This window comes from Juglans microcarpa x Juglans regia, chromosome 2D (genome assembly GCF_004785595.1).
Source record: "Juglans microcarpa x Juglans regia isolate MS1-56 chromosome 2D, Jm3101_v1.0, whole genome shotgun sequence".
Lineage (NCBI taxonomy): Eukaryota > Viridiplantae > Streptophyta > Magnoliopsida > Fagales > Juglandaceae > Juglans > Juglans microcarpa x Juglans regia.
The window spans coordinates 9,914,990-9,938,677 of NC_054596.1; the positions used below are offsets into that span (position 1 = coordinate 9,914,990).

At 36.9% G+C, this 23,688-nt stretch overlaps 3 protein-coding genes across 4 annotated transcripts; 1 reads left to right on the forward strand and 2 right to left on the reverse strand.

The window, feature by feature from the left end:
• The first annotated feature begins 4,224 nt into the window (after positions 1–4,224).
• LOC121248656 (RCC1 domain-containing protein RUG3, mitochondrial) lies at positions 4,225–9,665 on the forward strand. Its single transcript, XM_041147191.1, is given in 7 exon segments — positions 4,225–4,402; positions 4,405–4,822; positions 6,191–6,330; positions 7,421–7,615; positions 8,322–8,450; positions 8,546–8,701; positions 9,189–9,665. Coding segments are annotated over 7 exon segments (1,332 nt in total). The 5' UTR covers positions 4,225–4,302; the 3' UTR covers positions 9,383–9,665.
• A 2,349-nt stretch (positions 9,666–12,014) lies between these two features.
• LOC121248658 (myb family transcription factor IPN2-like) lies at positions 12,015–13,905 on the reverse strand. 2 transcript variants are annotated; one of them, XM_041147194.1, is made up of 6 exons: positions 13,520–13,905; positions 13,278–13,354; positions 13,090–13,147; positions 12,898–12,967; positions 12,619–12,688; positions 12,015–12,474 (listed from the first exon to the last, which is right to left on the reverse strand). In XM_041147194.1, exons 1-6 carry the CDS (start codon positions 13,665–13,667, stop codon positions 12,100–12,102), a joined length of 798 nt encoding a protein of 265 aa, XP_041003128.1. In that variant the 5' UTR covers positions 13,668–13,905; the 3' UTR covers positions 12,015–12,099. The 2 variants fall into 2 exon arrangements, with proteins under 2 accessions (XP_041003128.1, XP_041003127.1); XM_041147193.1 differs by having other exon boundaries at positions 12,015–12,480; positions 13,520–13,898.
• Positions 13,906–21,497: 7,592 nt separating this feature from the next.
• On the reverse strand, positions 21,498–23,637 carry LOC121248657 (LRR receptor-like serine/threonine-protein kinase ER1). Its single transcript, XM_041147192.1, is given in 2 exon segments — positions 21,498–22,577; positions 22,580–23,637. Coding segments are annotated over 2 exon segments (1,242 nt in total). The 5' UTR covers positions 23,097–23,637; the 3' UTR covers positions 21,498–21,852.
• Positions 23,638–23,688: the final 51 nt, after the last annotated feature.

The window sequence follows — 23,688 nt, forward strand, 5'->3', positions numbered from 1 at the left end:
TACTGGTATAAATTAAAGGACATAATAGCATTTCTCATATCTTATTCCTTCACCCAAACCCTTCTCGATCATTGCCTGGCCTCCACCCACTTGTTCTTAATTTCATTATTCAATCAGCTCCTTGCGTTGAGTCCTCTAGCTAACTTCATCTTTCTGCAATTGAATTAAGCATCCTAGTTGAAGAAAGATAAAAATAAAATAGAAAATGAGATGGAGAAGAGAGAAGGAAGAGGAAGATTTTAGAGGCTACATCTTTGTTATTCTCAAATTGTTCTTTGAATACATAACATATGTTCTTATTTTACTACAAGAAAAATGGACTTTTGTGGCTATTTAATTGCAGCGAAAAGATCATTTGTGACCAAAACAGACCCATTTTAGCTGTAAATAGTCATTTCGCTGGAATTAACTGGCCACAAATAAGCAGTTCTCTTGTAGTGTTTATAGGGGTCTTCTTCAGATGGATAGACTTGGTCTTCTTTATTTGAAGATATCTTAGTGAGGTATGCTTTATTTGCTTTTGTTTTCATTGTTATTTTACTATCTGCTTGTGCTGGTGTTTTCTTGCAGGTTGTTTATATTTTTTTTATAGGTTTATCTTTTTCTGGTTTATATGTTGTTTTTGGCTCCTTGTAATTTTGGTTTCATGTCTATGATTTTTTAGGCCTGGGTTTTGGTCTTTCTTGCATATCTGTAAACCCTCAAGTTTCTAGTTGTAACTACGGTTTTCCTCCGCCATAAGTGAGGGCTATCAATAAAATTGGAATACCGTCATCTTTCTTAAAAAAAAAAAAATGTTCTTATTTATAGACGAATGAGGTTAGAGAAATAATGAAAATACAATAAATCAATTATACTACTTGACACTAATCAATTTACACAATAAAATAAAAAAAGTAAACAATAAGTCATATTACAGGACACAATAAGTATGATAATATTCTAATATCTCTCAAACTTAGGCCTCATTTATTTTTAGAAAATATCTCATCTCATCTAATCATTATAACTTTCCCAACTTCTAATACAAAATAAAATAAACAATTCAGTTTTTTCAAATCCCAAAATAAAAATAATATTAGAAAATATATTATAACAATATTTTATTTAACTTGTTAACTTTAATCTCAACATATCTCATCTGCAAAAATAAACGAGCCCTTAGGATGCTGATAAAGAGGACATCTTGAGTTTGGAGATAAGATCACGTTGTCGGACAGATGGATAAGACTTGGGATTCGACTGATGACCCGATAAAAGTGTCTTTGTGGCATGTGGCGCAAGTGGATGGCGGGTAAAAACAAATCGATATACGAGATTGATGATGAACATGAGGGCAGCGATTCGTTAAGTGCATAGGAAGCCTCTAAAGGACGTGTGGTGAATGAAAAATAACAGAAAAGAACACATTGAATATGAGACTTATCACGAACTAGGGGTGTACAAAAACTGCCTAAATCGACTAGGAACCGATCAGACTAGCTGCCGGAGTAAGGAACCAGCTGAAACTGGCAAGGAACCGATCGGCGGGCAGTAGGAATTGATGAAAATTGATATCGGACAGTTCGACACTAGTTCTAATCCTTGGAAAACCACTGAACCGGCTGATCCTTTATATATATATATATTTAAATATATGTATATAAAATGGCGCCATTTCACTTAAATAAGTGAAACAACGTCGTTTTTCTCTTGGAACTTAAAAAAAAAACATATGGAACGGCGTCGTTTCAAAATAAATATAATAAACCCCTGACCCCTCTTCTTCTTCTTCTTCTTCTTCTTCCTCGCATCTTCTTCCTTCCTCCATTTCACCTGCAACTTTCTTCTGCTCTGTCATGGAAAACGTCGATGCATCCCTCCTCCTTCACAAAGACTCCGACGACAGACCGAGGAACCGAATCGCATCGCACCGCACCGCACCGCGCCGAGACTGACAATATTGGTTTTATCTCCCCCAATCGACCGGTTTCGATCGGTTATTTCCTCTCATGGAAGAGGTCGGTTCGGCGTTGGTTTGGCATCAAAACCGTGTCGAACCCATATGTTTTTAGCCCTAACACGAACAACGATCTATTAAGTACGTAGCAAGCATTTGGAGGATGCGTGGTGAACGAAAATAACACCTAATAACTACTGGAATGGTGGCTTGATTTCCGGTTGAAAACGTCATTCTAGAGACTTAGCTTGACTATGATTCGACCCTGGCTAGAAAACCTAATTCTTGCATTGTTTTATATATAAACATATTTTTGTAAAGGGATTGGTGTGAGAGTTGCGGCCAATATACAGAAAAGAGAGAAAATTTCTTTTGTAATATTCTTGAGAGCTCATTGGATGTATTGAGACTTTGGGATTGAGAACTTGTGATTGCTCTCTTTTCCTCCATCTTTGTGATAGTAAATCCCTTGAAATCGATTCCACCAGTAGACATAGGTTATTGTTCAAGCCGAACCATTTGAATTCTTGGTGTTCTTTGTGTGATTGTGAAATTTTTATTATTTTCTTTTGCTAATGATCTATTGCAAAGTTGTCTCTAGATATTCAGTTAATCCTAACAAGAACACGTTGAATATGAGACTTACCATGAACGGCAATCTGTAAAGTGCATAAGAAAACTTTGGAGAATGTATGGTGAATGAAAAAAAAAATACATTGAATATGAGATTTATTACGAATGGAAAAAAAAGCTATGAAAGACATTAGGAAATTGGTGGATTTTATGCCAAAATGCCATCGACAACTCATATAATCAATTGGTGGTCTAATATAAGAAAAATCAGATTGAAAAAGAGATGTAATAGAAAAAATTTTGTGAGAGATAAAATAGTTGAAGAACTTTAAAATAAATAGTCGACAAAATCGAGATTCAAGCTTGGGGTTAGTAGTACTTTAATTTAATAGTCCTTTTTTTCTCGATACTATGTTTTGAATAGCTCAAGTGCTTTTGATCGAGTGGCAAAAGTAGCACTTTAATTTATAAAAAATTTTATTCATCATCTTTACACCACATATTATATATAATTTTTTAATTTTTAATTTTTTTCTCTTATCAAATGTGTAGTGTATGGAGGATGAGTAGAATAATTCAATTAGTTTAAGAAGAATAAAACAAAAAATGATTAAAAAAAATAAAAATAAGTATTGTGTGGCATGTGAAAATGATGAGTAATAAAACTCTTAATTTCTATCCCTTCTTTCTTTAATTAATTATTTATTTTCAGGTTGTATTTAGAAAATAAGCATTTGAGCATTACATAATTAAAATTGGATTGAGATGTCCTAAATTTTCTAGTCTACTCTAGAAATAGATATAGCATGGAGGATTAATTTGTTGAAAAGTGGAGATCATGTTCGATTTGGTGCTTCGGAATAGCTTGTAGACGCCCAACCAGCTAATATAATTAAGATTCTTCAGAAAATTAGGGCAGCCCTGCTAGAATATTGCAGCAGTTGCTTCGAACTCTTGTATAATCGAACTTATATATAGAAAAATATTTTAGTCACAAAGAGATTATACAAAAATAAATATACAAACTGACGTAGTTTGGTATAATATGTCAGATTATAAAGTAGATCTAATGAATTCTATAAAACCGTGCCAATTTATGAGTTTTATTTTTGTATAATCTTTTTACGTTAGTTTGAATTATTAGTAATATTATTAGCAAAAAGCTTTACAACTAAAATATTGCTTCCAAGTTATTATTACGCAAAGTTTGTGTGAGCAGGAAGGATTGTTCATCGGCCGTTCTTTCCACAAGATTAAAAAGATAAAATTGCTAAAATCGACTAATCATTCTATAGATTACCATGAAGTGCATAACCTCCAAAAATGAACACCCAATAATTAATAAATAATTAATTTTTTTTAAATTTTTAAATAATAATAATATTAAAAAATAATATTTTAATAATATTTTATTTAACTTTTAACTTTTATCTCAATTCATCTTGTATCAATTCATTATTCAAATGACACTTTAAATTGGTATTGTTATTTGAAGAGAAAATGCATTTATAATGAATTAAAACAAATACATAATAATAAAATTACAAGATATTTTATTTTCAAAGTAATATTTGTAACAAACCATTTACCTCTCAATGTAAAATTTGATTTATAAAATTTAAAATTTAAAATTTATATCCTAAATCAAATTATAAATGATGTGAATTTATTAATTACTCGACCCACCGAAGTTTTTATCTCTCGAATCACTGGATCAATCACGAAAGAAACATACGTGGCATGTCCGTTGTAATTTATAAGAGAGCGAAGAAATCAAAGAAACTTAAAAAATGTCAGTTGTAGTTCGGCACCGCAGTAGAACCCTCAGCCGCCATTTCTACTCCTTCTCCTCTTCGTCTTCTTCCTTATCCACCAAAGTTCCCCTTTTGTACAAACCCAAGACGATGCAAACGACGCCGTCACCCTCCAGCTCCTCTCCTGGGGCAGAGGCGCCTCGGGCCAACTCGGCGGCGGCATCGAAGAGAACCGACTCTACCCAACCCCAGTCGCCAATCTCCTCGTCCCTCGATCCTCCTTCACTCTCTCCCCAACCCCTGGTCGCCGCTTTCTCGATAAGAGAAAAGGACTTGTTTTGGAGGTTGGTGTTTCTTGTGGGCTCTTCCATTCTTCGTTGCTCGTCGATGGCAAGCTCTGGATTTGGGGTAAAGGCGATGGCGGCCGCCTTGGATTCGGCCACGAGAATCCGGTTTTTGTTCCCACTTTGAACCCTCATTTGGATTCTGTTAAGTCTGTTGAGCTTGGAGGACTACATTCTGTCGCGCTCACCTCCCTCGGAGAGGTCTTCACTTGGTCTGTTCTAATTCTTTTTTTTTTTTCTTTTAATAAGTTGTTCTAGATTTACTTTATACTCTCGAAATAGAAGATCTCATTTGCTCATATTTCAATTCTGATTTTACTAATCCCATATGCATTTTGGCTGTTGGAACTAACAATACTTCGTTGATAAATCAACAAAATATGGTGATCATTCACCTGCCATGGTAGAATTTACTAATGTGGCCAATGTTGCTAGCTGGTGTAGGAATTGAATGGTTAAATAGTAATTACAGATTGAAAATCAATTGTTTGGAATTGTAAATTTTATCTATGCTCATGTGGTTAACCCGTTTGATATTTCAAAATGAGCTTCAAACGTGCCCGGAGTTTGTGGGGTCTACCTCACATATTGATTCAAATACAGAGCAGCTGCATCATAAAAATGTCCAATTCTATTACAATTGTGATTGCTTAGGAGTTGCGAAAGATGGTCGGCTAATACGAGGTTGTTGTCTAAAACATAAATCTTGATTTGTTTATTGCTTTGGTTTCAAGGTCAATTTTTAGTTATATCAAATGGGAATGACAAGAAAGAAAGTTGATGATCAGAATATGCACACCTGTTTATCTGAGTCACCCAGAGGATAATACTATATAATATTTTGCCATGTGAAATTGCTCTTTTTTTTTTTTTTTTTTGATAATATGTGAAATTGCTCTTGAGGAGATGGATTCAGGGTGAAATTGATGAATTACCAGTATGGATGACAATGCATTCTGTGTCCGAATAGGGTGGCGTGCTACGTTGCGACTAGTGCTAATGTACGTTATAAATTAGGAAGATGGCATTGACTTGTGATTAATATTTTGTAGTCTCTTGTTTTGGGAAAGAAAGGAAATGATTTCAATTTCATGCCTCTTGTGTACTTAGGCTTGGCCTTTTTATTTGATAAAAAAAAATCTTATTTTGCCTATAAAAAAAAAAATAATGGCTGTGTTCAAGCCCAATATGGATGACAGAGTGCATTCTGTGTCCGAATAGAGTGGGGTACTATGTTGCAACTAGTGCCAATGTACTTTTTAAATTAAGTAAGATGCATCGACTAGTGATTAATATTTGTTAGGGGCTCTTAGTTTTGGGGAAGAAAATGAATGATTTCAATATCTTGCCTGTGTTCAAGCCCAAGGACATTTGGATGCTTTATTTTATTGCCGTCAGTGTGTATGTTTGTCGTAGGTCCAAGTCCAACAGCAGTGCAACTGATTGGCATGAGAATATTGTTCTTATACTCACTACTATAAATAATATACTCTTTGGTCTAATTGGCATTGCTAACTTGACTTAAACATGCTTTTAGTCCGCGTCACTTGATGATTTTTCATTAAAAATGAAGTTCTCAGGGGTTATGGCGGTTTTGGTGCGCTTGGACATTCTGTTTACCATAGAGAACTATTCCCTCGATTGGTGGAAGGCTCTTGGAGTGGGAAAATATGTCATATTGCAACTAGTGGAACACATACTGCTGCTATCACAGAAACAGGTCTCATGAGAATTCTTTTTTGTTGTCCATAAGTGGATTTGTATGTTTTATTCAATTATCTTACTTTTTGAGGCTTTGGTTTGATATTAGGGGAAATTACAAAATAGGGCTTTTATGGCTGTGAACTTAGCCATATAACTATTTTTTGAGTCCATATAAATCTTGCTGGATAAGTAAGAATGAATTACAAATTTATGTCAATTCGTTCTGATGCTTTCTAGAATTTTTTGGAACTTGTGTTTGCATTAGTTTAGTTGTTTAAATAAAATTGCTTTAGGTTGATTTACTGCAAGCTTTAGTATAATGATTATCATCCAATTACCCGATTTGGTTGCAATTTAACGTACAAATTGTATTTTTAAGCTCTTGTATGAATGACCATGCCTTCAAGAAAATCATTTTATGTCTCCTAAGCTCATGCATATTAATATTTGTTTTATTTCACTTTAACTTATTTCATTTATTCTTTAATTGAAATGCACTTTCAATTAATTGAACAAATAAATTGGCACAATAGGGTTTTATGTGTCATATACACTTAAATAGAAGAAAAAAATGAGAATAAACTGGTGGTGATTAGTATAAGGAGCATAAAAGCCCTTTGTGCTGTTTTTAACTATTGGAATGAGTCATAAACAATATAAAAGAAGAACCAAGGGAGAAGCCCACTATTCATGCTTTTCCCAACAAAAGGAATTTAGGGTATGGATGCATACTGGAAGAAGAAAAAGGGAGAACAGAACTAATTTCATTGGGTGAATAGTAAAATGGACAATAAGGTGCGCATAAAATTTTAAATATGATGATTGTGAAACTACATGGAAGAAAGTAACAAACTAGAAGATGCCAAGGAAAAAAGAAAAGATCAAGAAGCTAGGCGTTACAAGTTCATGAGTAATGACTAGAAAGTAGGAAGAAATATGAAGAATAATTCTTTCTCTCGGTGCTGGAAATTTCTCTATACTGGCTATTGATCAAGCATACTCTTTTCTGGCATATATGTATAGTTTTAAATTAGATAAGGTTTTAATGGGTTCTTCTGTTATATATGTAATGTTCCATATATCTATTTACTATTCATTGAATTTAGGGGAACTTTATACTTGGGGTAGAGATGAAGGGGATGGTAGATTGGGCCTTGGTCCTGGCAGAGGCCCAAATGAAGGAGGTGGACTCAGTATTCCTACCAAAATAAAAGAATTACCTATGCCAGTGACTGCCGTTTCGTGTGGTGGGTTTTTCACAATGGCACTGACAGAGCAGGGGCAACTTTGGAATTGGGGAGGTAAGATTTTAATCTTTCTTGAGCATACTTTCACTTTCTCTCTTACCGTTCTATCATTTTTGTTATAGAAGTGGCGAACTAGTAGACTGCAGAGTGATATCATATTCATGCCAACCTTGGATTTTCTGGGTTCATTTATTTACAATTTGGTTATTTGTTTTCCTTTAAATCTTTTTGTATATGTCAAAAATGAAAGTAATGAAATGGAAGACTGAAAGAAGTTATCTTTCCTCTTTTGTGGAAATGGCGGGACAGGAAGTGCAAAAGATTATACCAACGTTAAATAGTTGTGGCAAAAAAAAAAAAAAATTTGAAGTGGTGATGTTTTTCTGAAAGTTAATATGGCAAATTCAAGTGGTGGAGAATGTTAATTTTAAGTTCTTCATGAGTGAGACTATAATTTAAAGTTGCTGATTTAATAGTTGATGCAAACCAGGGGTAGCTATGCATTTAAATTTCAGAAGCAAATAAATGTGTATGAGGCATGGAAATTTATATAAAGAGCAGAATTGCGATTGCTTCATGTGCTTCAGACTTCTGTGATCTGCACTTTAACAAAGCCTGAAAATTCCAACGAATTGGTTTTATCATCTTATATCATTCTGTCACTATTTATTTCTATTAACACTCAAGTGCCACTTAGTTAAACCTTTATTTCTCTAAGTAAGATTTTTTGATAAGTTGCTTCTTTTGGTGGTTCTGCCAGCAAACTCCAACTATGAGCTTGGAAGAGGTGATAAGGTTGGTGGTTGGAAGCCAAAGCCAATTCCTAATCTAGAAGGTGTTCGGTTCATTCAGATAGCCTGTGGTGGATATCACTCTCTTGCATTAACCGGTAAAGATAGTTGTGCAATCCCACAGTTGTAATGGAAAATGTCTTTTATAGGTTGCACGTTATTGTACTGATTTATTGTTGATTTATGATTACAGATGATGGTAAAGTACTTTCTTGGGGCCATGGTGGACATGGTCAGTTGGGTCATTCTTCTATCCAAAATCAGAAAGTACCTGAACCGATTGGGGCTTTATCTGATGAGCATGTTGTCTATATCACTTGTGGAGGTTCATCCTCGGCAGCTGTAACCCGTAAGTTAGCCTTGACTTTTGATCGTTGCAGAATTCATTAGAAGGCGCCAAAGGTGGTGTGCCCGACTATGGGGGGAACATATAAAAGTGGCACCTCCCAAACAAAAATAAGTCTTATTAAGCTTAATCCATTGACACATGAATAGTGATCAAGAGTGTAGGTTGATGTCTAGTACTGAGAAAGGTTGAAAATGAAAAAAATTAAACATGAAAGAATATCAAATGGGGTATGGTTATCTAAAACATAATAAAATAAGAAATAAGAAACCTAAAGGAAATAGAGAGAGCAGACCATGTGTTGAAACGAGAAGTGCAAAGCAGGTTAGGGTGCTTAACAGACTACCTTTGTCTTTTGAATTAATGATATTACCCTTGACCTCATAATGACTGTCAATGGAAATGCATGATAAGAGAGATAAGTGGAGATGCATGTCTTTAAATTTTTTTCCGATGGCATTAAGTGGGGTGCAATTGTTTGCTTGAACAGGTGAAGGGAAGCTTTACATGTGGGGAAATGCTAAAGATTCTCAATTGGGAGTTCCTGGGCTGCCAGAGGTGCAACCATGTCCTATTGAAGTTAAGTTCCTAATGGAGGATGATGGGTTGGGACCCCACAATGTCCTATCGGTCGGAGTGGGTGCATCACATGCCATGTGTTTGGTTATGAGGTCAGGTTACTAAAATTGGTCTCATGATTTGAAGGTTCTCTGAACATGTATCAACAGATATAGGGATTAACCTTTTGCAACAGAGCTCGAGCAAGCTAGGAAATATACATGTAGATCTCTAATGCTAGGATAATTTAGACTCACTGCAACAAGATTTTTGAGGTGGATGATTTCGTGATGCAGGAAGTTTTGGCCCCTACCTATTGTATGATGTATACATCACTGGATCTGGAACTCATCTACGCCGAAGTATGCGTATAAGTGTCATATATAGAGGCATGCATAGTTCCATTTCATTGTTCTTTATTCATTGCTAAGGTTAGAAGTATTGGTATTATGAGGTAGCTTCTTTTTAAATAAGAAATGTTTTTTGTTATTTTACAAATTGACTTGGGCCCGCATTGGATACACAGTTCAAATGAGATGGGATGTTTTGAATAATAGGGAGATATTTTGAGTTAAGATGAGTCAAGAGAATGAGTAACAAATAGAATATCAGGCAGGGATACCTTGAAATTTCCAATCCAAATTGCAGGCAGGGTGTGTGAGAGGGGGGTGCGGGTCCCACCTCTCCCATACACATACCCAAACAAGAAGGACCCGTCTCCCTCTCACGAACCTCTGCAATTCTAAAAAAGAAAAAAAAAAAAAAAAAAAAAAGAGGAAATCTTCATCCCAATATTAGTTGGGTTGAAAGGCTTCAATTCTCTCCTCCAGGCTCTCAGTAGACCAAACTTCTCATGCATAAAATTGGAATCTTCCTTCCTCCATTTGTTGCAGTACTGTTGGGACTGCGTGCATGTAATATATTCTCTTTTTCTGTGTTTATGTGGGTGCAGCACTCAGCTTGGGACTGCATGCATTTAATATATTCTCTTTTTCTCTGTGTATGTGGGGGAACCCGGAAGATAAGCCTTTTCTTTCCAACTTGCTCCTCCGCATCCATGTTCTCCGCGACGAAATAAAGATATCTGCACCGCCAACTTTTTCCACGAATTTGGTGTGATGTAAAGTAGGGAGAATATGAGAAACAAATTTTATATATGCATGCAGTTTCTTCTTTTCTTGTTTCTTAATCATCAAAGTAAGTTCTCATCATTATACAGGTCCCACTGGAGAACCCACGTGCATGCAACTGAATACTTGAGAACTCATCTCCTTTCCCATATATCAGAGTCCGAAATCTCGGAAGCTAGCCGATCGAAGTCTTCACTAAATAAAAAACTTTGAAGGGTAAAAAACTATATATAGCTAGCACATCTGTTATAAATTAATGGATATAGTTTTATGACAACAGCAAATATAATTTTATGGAAAAAACTATATTGCTGTGTGTACGAGGCCGAATGTTGCTTATTTTTCTGGATCATTTAACGTTAATTAGCATAAGGTGCCATTTCTTCTGATGATCAAAAGAGGGTTGATCATAAGTAACCTGCGCTGGAGGGCTACAAGCTTTAGCAAACTGTAAAATGATGCCCGTGGAGATCTTCTTTCGATGGAAAACCAATGATTGTCATCATAACTTTGCGGCTTTAGAGAACATTCACACACATATTTGCCACTTTAGAGAATTGAGACTAGCTCAATACTAAGTGCGTATCTTGAAATACTCAGTCTGTAACTGAAAGAGAACAACTCTAAAAGAAAATGTGAGCCGTCGCTTCTCTCTGTGCTACGGTCAGTAATAGAGATTCAATAGAGGTCGGGGGATCCTCCCCGCACCTCCTTAGCTCCCCCTTCCGTGGCTAATGCCACTCTCAAGGCCTGTTCAAGGTCTCTTTAGATCCCTTTACGCGGACCACTTCAAGGTCTTTTCTTAGCCCTTTACACGGGCCGTGGAAGCCTCGTTCTCGATGCTTCTCCTGCTAATCCCTCTTGTTAAATCTCTCTCCCTGACCCTCCGCTACAAAAGGGTCCTCAAGCTATCTGTCAATCCCTGAAAGTCAATTGCTTCATAGATTGGGACTTGGCTTAAACTAAACTACAACTTTAAGCTGCAATCTACAAAAACAAGAGACTGAAAGCATGTTTGCTTAACTTATTAATTTTCAAAGCTTCTCCCATACCTTTGAAGGTAGTGAATCAGAGAGGCAGGTAGCCCTCGTAGGGAGAGGGAGCTAACAAGTATGCTAATCCCCCACCCCCGGCCGGGAAAGGCATTCTAAAATATGATTTAATTAGTAATGTGATTTTTTAAGTCACAGTGATTTGCCGGCTATCGTATGTAATTAATAATGTCTTTCCTCTTTGCACACGACTCTTTGAATACGAGATGAAGCTATCATATCATAAAAGGAAGATGGCACATACGTCCAATTAACATCTTAGAATATTGTCGCCACTAATTTATATAGTTGAAAGAAACACGAATACTTCTAAATTATGGTACAGAAGTAGTAATCGATGGAACATATTAATCAATGATTGAAGGTCCTCCGATCCGTCGGTGGGATTTTCTTAATGAATTACATATAAGGCTACCAAGCGACAGGATTGGTACTTAATATTATATATATATATATATATATATATATATATATATATATATATATATATCAATAACATGCATACGTAGAAATCTACCTAATTTATAATTTGGTCTAGTAAAAGCGACAGTTTCTACAAGAGGCTTAATTTAAAGCTTTTGAGAATTACTGTCCCGTACTTTCTTTTCTGTCATAAATTGAGTTGATAACTGTAAATAGATCGAACGTTAATTTTCGATCATCAACTTCTGGGCATGAAATTCATAGTTGAGTTGCCATGATCAGTAGTAGTCAAAGGAGCCATTTGGAGCTGGCATGCATCCTCTTCCAAGCGATCAAAATGTGCTGCTGCAATTCCCATTTCTTGTAGCTGAAATCCACCAGTACGAGAGTTAATGTGATCTTCATTTACATGCAACTCTTCTAGAGATGGCATGTTCACCAAGGAACCAAAATCTCTCGTGTTGCTCATCATGTCCCCATATCCTTGACCAACAACGTCGAGATTGAAACCATCTTGACAGTTCACATTTTCCTCGGAGAGTGTTCGGCATGCTTTCTCCAGTATTGTCCGCATATATTTTCCTTGTGCGTCGATCCTCATCTGGAGGTGTTTCTGTACCTATCAACACAGATATAATATAATGCATGGCCAAAAAGTTCAAAACCAATTCCCTATCTGATCTTCAGCTCCTGTTGAAATTTTACTATCAATGGGACGTACGGTTTAGGTATTTTCATAACTTCCTTATTGTTTTACCTCTAACTGCTCATTCAGCCTCCTTCGTACTTCCATTTGAGTCTTAAGAGCTTCAGTCTGGTTTATGTTCCTGTGATCAGGTTCTTAAAAATGAATTAAAATGTGAATGGAAACAAAGAAAATGAATATAGTATGAGTAGTATAAACTACAGATCATGAATGCTTTATATAGAGCCATGTGTGCCAATATTATAACATGCCTTGTCATCTTGAAACTGTCTAGTGTGTCTATACTCGCTTGCGACAAAAGACGAAGAGATCTAGTGATGAGTGACATACTTATTCAAGCGCAGACCCATTATTGTCCTGGAAGTTGCAGCAGCATCCCTCTGAAATTCTAATGCCGAAGCTGACAATGAGATTTTATAAGAAAATGGGAACATTTTCTGTAGTTTCCTCCGAAGAATGGTAGCAAAACTTAATAAAAGGTAAAAAAAAAAAAAAAAAAAAAAAGAAAAACTTTAATCTCACCATCCCCAACAGCCTGATCATTAAAATCCTTATGCGGTTGCTTCCCGAGCCTGAATTTCTATTTTATTGATCAAGATGAGAAAGCGAGCAAGATTCATTACAAAATAAAAACGTAACAGTGGAAAAGTACAAGCGCTGTGAGAAAAAAAAGGAGAACCAGAAGATGTATTCCAATACTGTATCGTTACCTGAAGGTGGCTCTTAAGATGGTAAAGAGTGAGGCCCTTAACACCCATAACTTTCATGATCGTCTTTGGCGTAGCCTCTGCAGAGATAGACAGAGGAAAAAGGGGAAAAAAAAAAAAAAAAAAACATAGAGAACACTGTTAAAATGAAACTCAACAATGGAAAAATGCTACAAGCTAGTTCTAATTAAGCACGGGATATTAATCATTGCTGATGTGAACAAAGTGGTAAAAAGGTTCGGTACTATCTGGTCCTCCAAGCTGGGCGACAGCATCGACAAATCGCTCATGAAGCTCAGCAGTCCATCGGAGACGAGGCTTTGGATCAGTGGTGAGGACGAGTCCAGCGTCCCCTTGAACAGTACACATTTGCTGATGATCATGTGAATTCATTGATCTTGGCGTATCGGGATTATAAGAACGTCAGCTTCTATATATCTGGAGAGATACACAAGGAGAGTGAAGAACCAAGGGTGGCATACATATAGGTGAAAATGGTGCGTATTATTCAAGCAATGGCGTTTGGTTTTTCTACTGGAAAAAAAAGTGTGGATGTTGATATAAATAAAAAAAAGCCAAAATGAGAAAACAAAAGGCACCGACTAAGCAAGCCTGCCTAGCTCCTTTGCCAAAAGACTCTCCCCTCCCTAACTAGGGGATATCAATTCGATTTTTCTTTTAATATGGGATAAGCTGCTGCAACATGAAATGGACACCTCTTCTTGTCTTTTATTCTGCCATCAAAATTACCATCAATGAAGTTCGTTCGTTCAAAGGGTACTACTTTCAATACTTCATATATCAGCTAGAAATTAAAGTAAGAGGAGCACATGATATAGATCATATTTATATCATCATGCAAAAATAATTGCATGAAAAAAGTACGTAAGACTGCTTCAGTAGTACTCAAGTTTACTTCACGATTTTCCAGTGATCTTTTTAAATAGATAATGCATAATAACTGACTTTCACCTTCCTCTCTCAGATGTCTCAATAGGAGAAATAAAACATAGCAACGTCAAAACCAGCTCCCTGATCTCCGACTATTTCAAACGACGTGCCTGATCAAGAGTTGCGATCTCAAAGTCAGGTTAATTAAATCTTGATCAGAAACGATATTTACAATTAATTGTCATGAAGTTCTCCGGTGGGATATGTACTACGACGAGTACTATGTCAGACAAAGCAGGACTATTGCTGCCCTTTATGTCTCTAAAGTTTCATGAGTTACAAACATAGCGACGATTTTAAGAGTCAAACCGTGTCTCCTTTCCGTATACTTATTTGTTCTATACATGCATGGACTGTGTGACCCGTGACAAGATGGTGCTTTCAATATACATTAACAATAGAAAAAAAACTACTATCCCACCCAATATTTTGAGCAATTGCATTAGATTTTAAAGGTTACTGTAAATACATTAAATATATATTTTATTAATTATTTTTTTTATTATATATTTTATCATAATTGATATATTAATTAATATATAATAGGTAGAATAGTAAAATATGATAAAATAAAATAAATTAATAATTAAAAAAATTAAATATTTTTGAAATTATTAGTTTTTCATTACTATATAATAATGAATAAATGTATAATCTAATGTAGAGATTTAATATGAATAATTAAAATTAAATTCATCTTATATTATTTTATTATTATATAATAAAAAATAGCTATTTTAATGTAGAGATTTATGTGAATGGAATAACTAAAAGTCAAATTTTTTTTACATTTATAAAAAAATATTCTTTAAATTTGACTAATCCAATAAAAGTGCTTTTATAATTCTATTTCACCGTTGAGTGAATTTTACTTTTTATTTTTTTTACTTAATGATTAGAGAAATTATATTAGTCATGTTTCGATGGGATTTTTTTAGATGTAACTTTTGATGTGACATCACTCTAACTAAATTATGGTTGGTGATTTTGGTTCCAAGAATCTAAATTAATATATAAGCTCGAGACAATTTCAAAGATTATTATATTATACCTCACACAAATATTCGGACCAAGATCTTTCTCAATTCCGGGTTGTCTCCCATCAACTACTATAAATATCTGGCCTTTCATTTAAATAACATAATTAATTGTTATGAGTACTGGTGCTCTCATGATGATCTTATGCTATAAACATATTCTATCCGTTGCCGACAAATGCCCCCTAGCTCCCAAGTTACAACCGTTGGGTTTGTGCAACTTGGTTTTGTTAGTGTGTCCATCCGGTTTGATGACTCAATCCGACTTGACAAGAATGTATTATGATTTTTTTTTTCAGAATTTTCAAGAAGACTTGGGTCAATAGGTAAAATTTTTGGCACTATTTACAGTTAATTAGAAAAAGTGTCAGGCAGAAAGTTTGCTCGATGTTTGCGTGACATGTGGTTCGAAGGAAATTTAAACAGAGAGTTCGTTCGAGTATCGCTTGATAGGTAGCTCGAGCTAGAATCAGACAGAGATCTCAATAGCGAGAAACTCTCAACACTCTACTGGAGCCAATAATGCAGAAAAATAAAAATTAAGTTTCCGCTGTGTGACATTATAAATATGTACTTAATGAACAGTTTAGAACGCTTTGAGTGTTCTGAACAGTGAGTTTTTGTCCTAAAGTGTATTTTGTGATTTTTCGGCATAATTAAATCCTCTGCAATTCTGTGATTGATTTGCTAGTATTTACTTTCACTTGTTTATCGTTGTTGTTGTGTTTTACAACAACAAGGTACATATACTATTCATTAAAATTTGATTGTCAGGATTATTGTATTATTTCAGTACTTGTTTTTTCATCTATTTTAATGATCAAATTGGATAAAAATGTTATTTGTCGTTCTTAGTAATTGCAATGTGAATAAGCATATATTTAATTTAGTTTATCAAAGATGAGAAGTATATTTTCTCGACAACAGTACTTCTAATTTTTTTTCTTAAAGTAGGATTTTAAGTCAAGCTCTAATACCTTGCTGAGAAAAACTGCGCATTATCGACTCAAAACGTTAAATTTCTGGAAAAAATCTAAATTATATTAGCTAACATTGGGAAAATAAACTTTTCTATTCATGATCTTACACTGCCATGCTAGATTTGCGGCCATTTGTCGCGTGCCTATACTGTTCATTGTAATCATGATACGAATGTTTCCCAACCTAGCATTGCATCTATATATTGGTTAACTGTCATAATGATTCTGCTGACTGGCCAATTTGTTTATTTTATATTAAAATGTTGTGTCGTGACAAACATTAATGTCTAAGATTAATTAAATAAATGTCTTAGCTTATAGTTTCTACTATTTCTTATTTGAGATTGGGGCTATGTCGCGTCAAAAGCTGCTTGCATTTACACTGTTACAGAAAACTTGAACCAAACTCGATCGAGCTTAAGATCAAAATCAATTTTTATGTTCACGAGGTTTGTTCATGAGCTAACTAACTAAGCAAATCAACTTACTCTAATTTTTTTGCGTGAGGAACCTATTTTTAAACCTTTGTTAATGCGTATTAGACATCATGTCAAACTTACATATATATATATATATATATATATGTATATATGTATATATATACATACATCTAGCTAAAACATGAAATATTGATGCAAGTGATTGAGGGTTTGGAACCTGGAAGACACTCGGCTCATCTCAGTTGTGTTTAAATTTAAGCCTAGTCTAATATCCAAACACGCAATTTACAATCACTGAACATAACTCATCAGCTCAGTCTTACCATTGTTACACGAGAGACCCACAACAAACAAAAGCAGGTAAAATGGATGGCCGTTATGCTTTGCGTGTTCTCTCTCTCTGATCTCTGATCTCTCTCTCCCTCCTGTTAGAAAGCTTGTCTTCTTCCCCAAAGTTCCTTGGGATAGGTCGAAAGCAACTGACACAAGGAAATTTATGTTTGATTTATGTTATTTATTATTAAAAGATTTAAATTAATTAATTATTCAATCATTAGCTGTAGGACTTATACCTTTTTTAACTTTTATAAACACATCTAAACTCATCTTAACATATATTTAAACGCATCTAAATTCATCTTAGGTGAGACTCACAAAACTCACTCTACCATTTTAATTCACTACTATTTATGAAGAACTGATCAACTCATCTTAATTTATCTTAACATACAAACGCAGCCTTAGTCTCCACGACAACAAGTGATCAATTAATCCTGATTGTGTCTGTTCAAATTACCTTGATTTACTACTTAATTAAATGATCTTGAAACCTGAGGTAATTGAGTTTGATTGGTTAATTAATTATTAAACGAGTTTAAAGATATTGCATGAACTTAATCAGCGTCGAGTAAAATTCAGACAAATCACAAACACCTTTATATATTCGTCTAATAAATTTATAGACCCTGCTTGCGGAGGAGCCAAATCTGCAAGGAAATCCTCAAAATTAATTAAAGTGGATCCGCATGGAGCTGTCATTGGAGGGTGAAGGATAGGGGACCAATCTTTTCTTAAAGTTAATTAACCGTGAAGTGTGATAGACAAGGACTTCTTTCTTCAGGCCGCTTTTGTGGAACAGAAGGTTGTCTCTGATCGGTAGTGCCTTTGTTCTCATCCATATCAAATCAAGAAAACTAGAAAAAAAAAAAGAAGAAGAACGTATTGTTAAAATGGTGGAACACATGATCTCACTTTGTGGCTGGTTCTCTGAAACAGTACTTGAGATCTGTACAAAAGGTTATTCATAATGGGCTAGACCATAACCAAGCCATGTGTTGCCGCCCTTCGTTTGACAAGTTTTTATAGAAAGTGTTTGAGAGGTGTTTTAATAATATAGCATGTCTAAGCGTGATGACATCGTCATGTGATAGCCAAATCCACCTAGCAAAGGGGTTTCTTTGATTTGCCACCCTCATCACCGGGTGGATTTGGTCATCCTAAATAGCTAGCCCCGCCCCCGCAAGCTTCAAGAATCTTTATTTTTTGTATCCAAAAATAGAGTCTTCCTGCCCAAAACCAATTAAAGTAATGTTTTTGATCATGAAGTATGTCATCTGGCCGAAACATACAATTCCATCCCCTATTGTTGGAAGTAACACATGAGTTTTATTTTTTATTTTTATTTTTAAATAATACTACCTAACTTATGTTTTTTTTTTTTTTTTTTTGATAAAACGGTTCATAACCCTTCATTAAGAGAGGACTTACAAAATTGACTTGAAAAAACAAGCCAATTACAATCGTTAGAAGCTTCCCAGTACACTTTCGTGACTGACATGGTCTAGTCCGGACAATAAATCTCTAAAAACCTAGGTCTTAGAGAAATACCACCTCTGTCAACGACAGAAGTTACAAAACCCCATACCCCGACTAAGCAGGGTAGGGTTCACCAAACTCCGTCAACATGGAGGGGGGACCACTACTTCATTCGGACCAAAGTCCGAAGGTACTATTTTTTTAAATTTTTATTTTCTTAGAAACAACATTACACAAAAGAAATTACAAAGATAAAATATTGCATAAAAAGGAAAAGCAGTGCACAGAGGCTGCTGTGACGCGTGTACTTGGCGCATGCAGTACACGCGCCACTCTTGAAAGAGAAACGACGGTCGATCTTGAAGATCTCGGACTCACAGACTCCAGAAACGCCGCACATGGCGTTGGCAGAGGGCTCCCCGGTAGTGCGTGAAAGCCACGCACCAAATGACGTCGGAACATCGACCTGCGCGTGCGGGCTACTTACTGCTCCGTTTGGTGTTGCATTCGGTGGTCTTGAAGATCGGCAGCTGGGCAACACCATGGCAGGGCGCGTGTTGGCCTGTGGGCGGCGAAAAGATTCAGATCTGTGCTTCTCCCTCATTTCGTTTGAAAACACAAAAAAAAAAAAAAAAAAAAAAAACACAACATAGAATGGGAGGGAGGGAGGGGAGCCGAAGCTCCCACCTCCTCTAGCCGTATCTGTAGAGAAAGTTTTAGAGAGAAGAGAGAGAGTTTGAGCTACCTAACTTATGTTAAAAAGGTGATTATAATGAGCCTTTGTATATAATCTGGCAAACATTAATTAATTCAGGACATCATATATTTATTTTAAGTTGATTTCATGATCTCTCACGTACGTGACTTACCGCTTACCTTACCATGCATCATCATGGCCATGATCAAGAAGGAAAGCAAAGCTGCGGATCAGTCCTTGAATCAATCAAACCCAAGAAATCATTCAAAGATATTATATAATTAAGCTCACCAAACGTACGTACGCCATGCACCCGCGGCTTGGTACGAATAAATCAATCTCAATGCACTACTTTCTATGATAAAATGTTTACCCCTTGGATTAAATACTAGTCCCTAATTTGCGAGTGACTTTAATTTGGGAAATTATGTTATTTTTACACTCGAAATCTTCGACTTTTTAAAATACATATGAAGTGTATTTTGAACCAAAACAGGCCGAATATTTTATTTTATTTTATTTTTTGAGGACCAAACTTCAGTTTAATTTATAGACTGGAATCATAGCTCAGTTGTATTAACATAATATCACATTCAATTTCTCTTATTAATAGTACTGTGAGAGGATAAAATACACCAGATCCAAAATGGTTTTCAACGCCTAGCCTATCAAGGAAGTCATCACTAGAAAGCAAAGTAAGAGAGAGGGAGAGGGGACAAGAAGGGACAAGGGGTGAGGGTGTCAGGAGGCAAGGAGGTGTCAGGAGAAAGTAAGAAATGAAGAGATGGTCAGACACGCAAAACAGACATTCCTCACCGCTACCGAGACGCACGCATGAAGAATGGTCAAATAAAAGGGACAGGATGTCTACGGTTTCAAGTATTGGGACTTTTTTCTTTTGGCTTGAACTTCTTCTTCAACCTCTAGACAAAAAGTTATAAAGAGAACATTTTCTCCAGCAAGTAGATCTCCAACTCCTATTGTACAATGAAAAATGTGAAGCTATAAGAGACTATAAACAAGCATATTATAGTGTAATCCCTCCTCCCTAAACCTTCGTGAACGTAGGCCTAGTGTCTAACTATGTAAATTTGTGTATTCATCTCTCTTTATTTTCTCTGTATTTAAATATTATTTACCGCCAGGAGCTTCACACCACACCGATTAAGGCCCAGCACATCTCAGCACGTCTGGAAGTAGATCTTTCTTCCCTTCCTAACTATGTCCTTTTTGGGCGTAAACAAATAGCATATTTTCTCATACTTTTTGGTCAAAGAGGATATGGTCAGCGCAGCTACAACAATAAGATCCTGTATAAGAACTGCATATAAATCTTAATTAAGCAGGTCGTGTTCGTGTTCAATCCGATCTCATGCATTTGTATTATTTCTTCAAGATCACTAGAGTAGAAAGTAATGAAGGATTTTTTTTTTTTTTTTTCTCCTTTTCTATTTAATATCCGGGAAAAAGGAATTTTCCTTTTTTTCAAATGGAGCCCCAAAAAAAACGACGAACAATTCATAGCCTTCTGATAAAAAAAAAAAAAAAAAAAAAAAAAAAAAAAAAAAAAAAAGTTTATATTGTACAAGTGCTTGAATTCTGCTGCCCAGTGGGCTTTCTAAGAAGTGACCATAGTGAGGCCCTTGCGAATCCTTTTTTTATAAGCGATTGTTCTACCAAGACTGATCTGTCTCGTATGGGGCTTCATTTTCATTTTCTAAGTTGATCCGAAAAAGAAAATCATGGGCTTTGTTAATCTAGCCCAATTTTCCTTTAGACCTGGTCGAGACTTCGAGGAATCCGACATATATAGAGAGGCGAAGTTCTGCGGAGTACGTGTATCTTTGATTAGACTCAAATGGGAGTGAAAAAGGGAATAAGTAAAATGATTTCTTTTAGCTGGGGAAATCTCGAGAAAAGTGAAAAGTCTCTCGACAAACAAACAGGAAGGTAACGCCCGAGTGATTGAATTGAACATGAGAAGGATGAAAAGCAGTTCGGAAGAAACTTTTGTCCCTCTAAAAATGCGTCCAACGCCTTGATTTGTTGTTTGCTACCTTACCATTGGTGACTAAAAGAGAATCATCTCAAAGCTTGGTGACTAAAAGAGACAAGTATCAAACAGATATCAAAGTAACCTTAAGCTCTGAATAGTGGCAAGAACACGTACGTACGCACTGCCGATCGAGCATGCATATATATAGCAATAATAAAGGGTCCAAAACAGGTCAACCGACACGGGCTATATATTTAGCGTGCCCGCTCAAGATAAAGAAGGCATGTGTGATGGACCACCTGCGGACTTAGCGTGACAAACATCTCATTATTCTATTCATGCATTCGGCACTTCTCATTACACGCAACACTCCTCACGACCACCTCATTTACTCATCCCCACTATACCAAAAAAACAACATTAAAAAAACAAAAAACAAAAACAGAAATAGAAATAGAGAACGTACATTGCTTTTACTCAAGTAGTACTATGTATACCTCTCGATCCCTGATCTCTCACGAGTCACCCCCCACCCCTTGAAAATATCGACACTAACAAACGTAAAGTACTGTATCATTAGATTACAGTTGCCATTAGAGAGGAAAGAATTCACTCTTGTGCATTAATGCCATTCTAATCAATGTATCATTAATCCTTAAGAGCTAGCTCCCCTTATAGAACATTGAGCACTGCCACTCTGGCCTTGAGATCTGCGAACCGGCACTTGCCGGGCAAGCCGTGACTCCCGCCGATGGTGGGACCATACAGTTATACGACAGGCACAACGACGCCGTATCCGGCAATGCCGCCCCCGGTTCCAGCCTGAACCCGTTTATATAATTGTGCTGCAAGTACAACGTCTTGGTGCCACCTCGGTACACGCTCTTGACGTACTCCTCCGGCACCCTCCCGATCAGACGGTTGTTATTCAGGAACAAGCTCTCCACCCCCATCAACACCGCCGATAACTCCCCCGTCAAGAAGTTGTGGCTCAGGTCCACGATGGAACCCTCACCGTATGATGGTGGTGTGGTAGGACCTGCGAGTGGGACCCCACCGGACAGGTTGTTCCGTTGCAGTAGTAAAGAGGAGAGGGTGGGTCTGAAGAGGGGGGCCGGGATGGGACCACCGAATTGATTCATGCTCAGGTCCAGATACACCAACTCGGAGAGCGATCCCAAGCCGTTGAGTGGACCCCACATTGTATTACGCGATAGAGACAGGTAACGGAGGGACGAAGGCAGTGACGGCAGCTGCCCGTTGAGTCTGTTCCACTTCAAATCTAGATGCAGCAGCTGAGTCGACACGTCCGGTAACTCGCCTGATAGAGAGTTGGACGCCAATATGAGGACCTTGAGTCGGGGCAACCGGGTGAGACCCGGGGGATGGATCCGGTGAACTGGTTGTAACTCAGGTCAAGGGTGTGCAAATTCGAGAGAGCCGAGAAACAAGTGGGGACGGGACCGTTCAGGCGGTTTAATGTTAAGGAGAGGACTCGGAGGTTAGAGAGACGGCAGAGTTGGAGTGGGATGGGGCCGGTGACGAGGCCGGGAAAGAGGAGGAGTTGGGTCAGTTCGGTGAGTTGGGAGAGGGAGCTGGAGAGAGAACCGGCGAGCCCATGCGAGCCAGAGAGGCCGGTACCGAATGAGAGAGCGGTGACGCGGAGAGAAGAAGAAATGAGAGAGCAGGTGAGGCCGGAAAAAGAAGAGCATGGATCGGTGGAAGCGAAGTCCCAGGTGGAAAAGAATGCCGATCCTGGGATGTCGGTGAGGGAAGCTTTGACGGCTTTTAGTGCATTGAGATCTACGGTGCTAAGCTTTAGACGTTGATCTTCACGTTGAAGAGACAGAGAAGGGAGGAGCAAGAACAGGAGGAGGAAGCGAAGAGAGCGTATGGGTTCGTCCATGAGCAAGTGAAAAATGTGTTCTTTGGACAGTGATGTGGGAGTGTGATAAGTGGACAAGTTTGCCTTTGACACGGGAGAGAGAGAGAGAACCTAGGAATATGGTATGTGAGATTCAGTTTGATTGATGTAAGGTCCATAACTTTTCTCACGTTAATGCTTTGAGAGGGAGAGGTGGATAAGGCAGAAGCGAAGGTAATCATCCGTTTCTGTTCCAAAGTTACGGTTAAAGTGGCTAAAAGGCTATAGAAGGGTACCACGTTGGTACAGAGAGGGATGAATTTGACAGATTAGTAGTGTAAGCAAGCAGGTGGATGATACTTTGTCGGAGAGTCAGAAAAGGACATGACGGTGGTAGTACTGAATGCGGAGCAGGAGTGACATAGACACTGGTGCGAGACATGCATTTGTACGTACGAATTATTAAGCTAATTTTGGCAATGACTCTTCGTCTCCTGAAAAAAATGTGCAACTCTTTGCTGAATACACTGTAATCGTCCACTCTGAACCCAGATTTTTAAGTTTTTGAGACAATAATTTTTGTTTTAAAAACAAGGATGACAACCCAGTACTTGAAGTTAATTTCAAATTAATG

Bases quoted from the DNA above. Each gene is read 5' to 3' on its own strand.
- LOC121248658 (XM_041147193.1), bottom strand. From the start codon at position 13,667: ATGAATTCACATGATCATCAGCAAATGTGTACTGTTCAAGGGGACGCT. The intron at 13,148-13,277 runs GTAACGATACAG...TCAATAAAATAG, and splicing joins ATCTTAAGAGCCACCTTCAG to AAATTCAGGCTCGGGAAGCA. The intron at 12,481-12,618 runs GTAAAACAATAA...CTGTGTTGATAG, and splicing joins GGCTGAATGAGCAGTTAGAG to GTACAGAAACACCTCCAGAT.